The following is a 6,493-nucleotide window of genomic DNA, read 5'->3' as shown; positions in this document are numbered from 1 at the left end:
ATATAAGTGTTTGTTTGATATATAAAAAGTAATTTTTTAGAAAGAAAAAGGGAAATATAGATTGGTGATTTTTTTCTTTCTTAAAAAAAAAACTTTTTTACTTACCAAACATTGAATAATATTGCGACTCCAATTTTTCTTGTCTTTGAGGGATGGGTTGTCCATCATGAAGACATCCACAACTTATGGAGCCCACCTTGTTGGAGCCATCACCTAGGCAATTTTTATCGGAAAAGTTTGATGCCACTTGAACTTAAATTTTTAATTAAATAAAATTTATGATTTAAAATAAAGAAAAGTATGCTAAAAATAATTTAAGAATATATTAATAAAAAATTTGAGATATTTTTAATGGAAATATGTGTGTTATTTTTTATTCACAATATCTGGTATGCTGAAACATTTTAGGTTTATGTTGAAAAATAAAGAAAAATGTTGCCAATTAGTAAAAATGTAACTTATTTGACAAGAATGTAAGGTCAAATAATACACCATCAACGTGAGGATCTTTGAATTTTGAGGGCTGCCGATGACCCAAAAAAATTAAAGAGAAGTGTTTCCATTTATATGACTTATCATATAAGTATAATAAATTATATGATAAGGGAGACTTGACTGTCGTCACTTTCATTACCTAACAAACTCAAATTTTTAGAATTATATGTTCATTTAACAAGCGACAATAGACAATTAAGAAGTAAAGTTATGCAATTAACTAGTCATTTAGGTGCTTTTTTTTTTTGAACAATGGTTAAACAAGCCTTGTCATAGTATTAACAAGTCAACCTGCACAATTAACAAGTGTTGTTGCATAATTAATAAGTAATGCAATTTAGTTGAAGAAGCTATAAATTTGACAAGCAAATTCAAGTAATTAACAAGTCCTATTAAGGTATTAACAAGTACATTACACGATTAACAAGTGATATGGTTATGTTGTAGGAGTCACAGACTTAACAAGGAAAGTTAAATAATTGATAAGTCATGTTAAAGTATTAACAAGTATAGTTACATGATTAACAGGTAACGTAGTTTTGTTGCGAGAGTCACGGGATTAACAAAAAAAGTTAAGTAATTAACAAGTCCTTATAAGGTATTAACAAGTAAAGTTACATGATTAACAAGTAATGTAATAATCAAATGGTTTAAAAATAAGGTTTATTATATATAATTTTATGCATTATATGATTGTATGAGTTCAATGTCTTAGTGGTCTTTAATTTTTGGGTGACCCAAGAAGTCATGGGTTCTACACCTACCTTGGCCACCTTTGGAGAATTAACTCTTCATATTTCTCCAGTCACTGCTGGCAGTTGGAGCTCTGGCAATGAAGGTCTAGTGGTTGTTGTCGTCGGCGAGGCTTCAGTCACTGGCGGTGGTGCTATGGCAATAGTGGTTGGTGATGTTTTAAATATTTGAACAGATGGTATTTTCATCTTTTTTTGCATTCAATTTATTTTCAATTTAGTCCTGAAAGACTGAATTGAAGTTTTAGATTTTTTTGAGTACCCACCAGAAATTTCGTGCCTTCCTATGTCCTTAACTAAAATTCTCCCATAAAAAAAAAAACTACCTATTTGACATTTCTTGTTGTTTCTTTCCTGTGATGGTCGGGCTAAAGAAGCTGATATTTAATTGAGGGTAAGAATTTGATTATTTTGCATATTTTTTTCTTGGGTTTTGAAATTTTTTAGGCTAACAATTAATTGGTTTCGACTTTCATTTTTTCTTGGCCTTGAAAATTATGCATGGTTGCAACTTATGGATAAGAAAAGAGAATTATAAATACAACTTTTAATTATGGTAGGTCTTCTTAACTTCACCAAATTCATCTTTCATTAAAATTTTATAAATTTAGCTATAATTAAGTTGATCTTTTAGGATTTTAGGATCTAAAAGTGTCATTTCCTTTTAAACATGGTTTATAAAAAAAAACAAAAAATTGACAACTTCATTTAGAAATTTTATCACTTGATTTGATCTCTTAGACAGTAATATATCGCAGTAATATATCGCAGTGAATAGTGACAATTGATTTTCGAACTATGTTCATATGTGTTAGGTTAGCCGAATGTAAATTTTGAAATTAAAATTACAAACAACATTATTATTGCAGACCCAACCGCCATTCGTTTTCTAATGCGAAATTTAATTGATGAACGCGACTAACAACTGCCATCCTGTTTTTTTTTTTTTTCACATAGTTGTCTTCTTATTTTCCAATTGTCTAAGTCAATTTGCTTCTTATTCCACAAAGCTTTGTTTTTTTTTTTGGTTGGTTAAGAAAATCTTTTTTTTTATGTAACATGTCTAAGTCAAGCTTTTGATGGTCTTTAATTTTATAATTTATTTAAAATTGTAGATTCAATACTGATTAGGCGCCAGCTTATTATTATCTCAAGTGCAATTAAGTTTAAAAAAAAACAGAAAATACACAAATTTGCTACATACATCAGCATTAAATCAACGGTGCTAATATTTTGTAATAGGCAAATTTGAATGGGCTCTGCTTTTTAAGCTTTTGGGTCAAGTAAATTCAACAATCTAACATTTCCTAGTATTTTTCTCCATCGCAAAATAGCTTTTGCATACTATTTTGTTAATAATAATTATCATAGTTTACGATTACAAAACGAAAAAAAAACCGGGGGGGGGGGGCTTAGGGATTTCGATTTTCTAAGCTCTTTCTTCTTCAGGTAGCCTTTATGTTTTCTTCATCTGCGTGATTTTCATCAGCAGCTAGCCTTCAGCATAGAAATTGAACTCACAGCTCTTGATTTGCACTGCCGCTTAGAATATTGATGTCAAAACCTACAGCTGTGAAGAACATTGATGTTCATCGCCTTCAAGGTTTGAATCCAACCCCCTCCACCGCCATAATCTCCTCAAAACAACAACATTAACTGATTTCTGAATTTAATAATAAGGGAAAAAAAAAAGGCTAACAAATGGATATAAGAAAGCTTGCATAATTGGAATCAGTCCCAGACTTTATTTTTTAATGCCCATAGGTGTGCTGGAAGTTGGGCACAAGAAGCTTAAAGGAACATTCCTATTATATACTGAGTATCACGACACTGCAATATCTTGAGGGAAGGAAGACGATGAAGTGTTTGGGAGATTCATTGCCTGCAATATCATGAGGTAATTTACGCCACTTTATTTTTACGCTAACAAATTAATTACACGTTTTCATTACTCTTATTTCAATGGTGACCAGCCTATCACTTTAGGATTACATATATATCTAGTGAATCCTATTGTTCTCCAAACTAAGAAGCCACTACACGAAAAAGAGAGAAAGACTTTAAGCCAAGAAAATAAAAAAGTCGTTGATGAAAGTAAACAATCAATGACGATTTTATAAGTCAGCTGAAAGTTTGACCATATGGGGAGACAGTTAAAATTTCTCAATATTTTTACATTGCAAACAAGCTTTAGCATATTATTTTTTTCATTCTAATTATCTATTATAAGCTGACGATTAATTACATTCTCATCAAAACTCTTATTTCAGAGCTGACCACTTAAGCACTCTCAAAGATTATATATAGTGAAGCGTTCTTCTCCTTTTTCTTCAACCTAAGAACCTCTGGGCCTATCCAACATGAGAAATCTTTGCTTTCATTTCTTCTTTGTTTTCTCCATGCTCTGTCTCATGGTTTGCCCATCTTTATGTCATTCCAAATTTACCCACAATGGATTGACACTTCTTGCTTTCACATCTTCTATTATAGACCCTTACAATCACTTGAAAAATTGGTCCAACTCATCATCTTCCTTTTGCAAATGGTTTGGAGTCACATGTGATTCTAACATTGAGAGAGTGACAATCCTGAGTCTTCCTGAGATGGGTTTTGAAGGCACCTTACCCTCACAAATTGAAAATCTGTCCTTCCTAGAAAAACTTGAACTGCAAAGCAACAACGTTCATGGTGGGCTGCCAAAAGAGTTGCTTCAATTGCACAAACTAGAAATTCTAAACTTGAGTTATAACACATTTAGTGGAGATATTCCAACTTGGATTGGGAGCTTGTTTATGCTTCAACCCTTGTATCTTGGCAATAATAGTTTTGGAGGTCCCACTCCTCAAAGCATATACAATTTGTCTAAGTTGGAGACCTTGGATATGATGTCTAATTCTATAAATGGATCTATTCCATTGGATATTGGAAGACTCTAACATCCAAAGTTTTTATGCATTTCTAGAAAATGCTTTCAGGTAGTATACCTCCAACTATCTCTAACTTATCATCACCTGAACACATCTCTTTATCTCTCAATTTCTTAGAAAGCATGCCTTGCATAATACGAGTGTGTATGAGATGAAAACATTTATTCTATTTCAAAAATGATGAATTCATCAATTTTTTGTAGTCGTTCATATCAGTCTTATAGGTGAAGTCAATCTAACTTGGGGCATGCTATTTACTATGTCTTTTCAAAGTTAATCCTTGAACCGAAAATTATCAAACATTTTACAATTACATGAAACAAATTAACTATACAACTATAATTAAGCTATCATCACAAGAAGTTATTTGACTATTCTTTATAAATTGTTCCTTGAATGGGTTGTCTCTGTCAAAAATATATTTCTGTTTAAGATAGAAAAGCTAATTAAATGTTATTTGAATTCTCTTTCAGCTAGGCACTTTTTTTGTTGTTGCACTATATAATTTTTGGAATTCCTTTTGTACTTTTCAATTGTCATAGGTTGGTGCATATCTATATATTATCTGGTTGGTAATATTGACCAGAGATCAAATTACTGAATACATATATGAGATACAACAATAATGAATTCCCTGAACTTATCACTTTTTTGTAATCGTTTATAACAGTCTTATATTTGATGTCAATCTAATTTGGGGAATGCTATTTACTATATCTTTTCAAAGTTAGAATTTGAACTGAAAATTCTCAAACATTTTACAATTACATGAAACAAATTAACTATACCTCTATAATTAAGTTATCATCACTAGAACAAATTAACTATACGACACAAACGGCCTCAATCTGTGCAGGAGATTCTACACCAACACCACAACAAACAACCGCGGCTCCAACCACAGCCATCAGACAAATCTCGACCAATAGGCAAGATGCTCAGCACACTAAAGAATGAGCCTAAAACTGAAGAACATGAGGTTCCACCAAAATATAAGTCAACTTCAAAGTACAAGCCTCCCACTGCTAGTTAGCCGATGATCATGTCTATCATTGAAAACCTAAATAATGCTTATGTTAAGTGTTTGTTTGATATATGGAAAAGTATTTATTTAGAGAGAAAAAGGAAAATCTACCTATCAAACTGTGAATAATATTACCATTCCCCTTTTTCTAGTCATTCAGTTTCCTTGTTTTGAGGAATAGGTGGTCCATCATGAAGACATCCACAACTAATGATGCCCACCTAGCTAGGTGAGTTTCATTAGTTCTGTGTCTTCTCATAGGAAGTTTTCCCTTGCTGAGATTTGGACAAAATCTCCTTTATAATTCAATAACGGACTTAATTAACATTCCAACGTATAACACCAATTATCGATGCTAAAAGTTCAAGGAAAAAGAGTTGTACTTTGATTAACAACTATATTTTTTAGTCTAGTAATGACACTGTATTATTCACCTCTCATTGAAATAGGTGGATGGGAAGAATACTGGTGGGCTCCAAATAAATGGAATTTTATTTTCTTTTTGTGACATGAACGAACTATGCTCCCGTTAGTCCTATAAGGCCACTATAAACTTTTTCACAACCAAAAAATGATAGTTGACTAATTAAATTGTCTTACATGAAACAAACTTCTAATTCTACCCGCATTAAAAATAGGAAAAGAGGAATACATAATATATGATAAGCTATAAAATTAAATTTACAACAGGAATACAATTGAAAAATGGTCATAGATAACTCCCCATGTATCCTATATTAAGGATCAAATAATGTTTCTAGAAGATTTTCTATCGGATGAGCATATGAATAGATGTAAAAACATCTGCATCAACATAGTTTCAACAATATTAATTTTTAACATTCAAAGGAGCTCCATATATGGTTTTTTTTTTCCTTTTGCCGAAACTCCAAATATGTTCCAATTATTGAAAAAATAGCAATTCAATTTCTTTGCACCCATCAATGTGCAGTACAAGACTTGAAAATCTCAATCATACAACGTCAATAGTTTTGTTATCAATCAAAGCATCTTAATACTTTGGATAACGCTTTTTTGAATTTTACATATTTGGCTATTGCGTCAAAAATTTATATTTTATAAATAATTGGTGCTCTGATCTCTTCTATGTTCATCTTCCATGTGCTTCATACTAGATTATGCGTTGCATTCCATATAATTTTATCATAGGAATTAGGTGATGAATTAAGATGAGAAATGTGTGATCTAGATCTAGGAAGAAAACCATCATTAATCTAATTAGTTAAACTTAAGATAACTGTGACAAGTCAAAGTCATGTCATCATTCAATGTTT

General features: G+C 31.4%; 1 protein-coding gene across 1 annotated transcript; it reads left to right on the top strand.

The window, feature by feature from the left end:
• The first annotated feature begins 1,242 nt into the window (after positions 1-1,242).
• Positions 1,243-4,183, top strand: LOC129317458 (LRR receptor kinase SERL2-like). Its single transcript, XM_054961784.1, has 2 exons — positions 1,243-1,399; positions 3,738-4,183. Exons 1-2 carry the CDS (start codon positions 1,243-1,245, stop codon positions 4,181-4,183), a joined length of 603 nt encoding a protein of 200 aa, XP_054817759.1.
• The last annotated feature ends 2,310 nt before the right edge of the window (positions 4,184-6,493 follow it).

This window comes from Prosopis cineraria, unplaced genomic scaffold, assembly GCF_029017545.1.
Source record: "Prosopis cineraria cultivar Desert tree isolate PC_DT_omini unplaced genomic scaffold, ASM2901754v1 PC8, whole genome shotgun sequence".
In the NCBI taxonomy this organism is placed as follows: domain Eukaryota; kingdom Viridiplantae; phylum Streptophyta; class Magnoliopsida; order Fabales; family Fabaceae; genus Prosopis; species Prosopis cineraria.
This window is presented reverse-complemented; position numbering and strand designations above follow the sequence as displayed.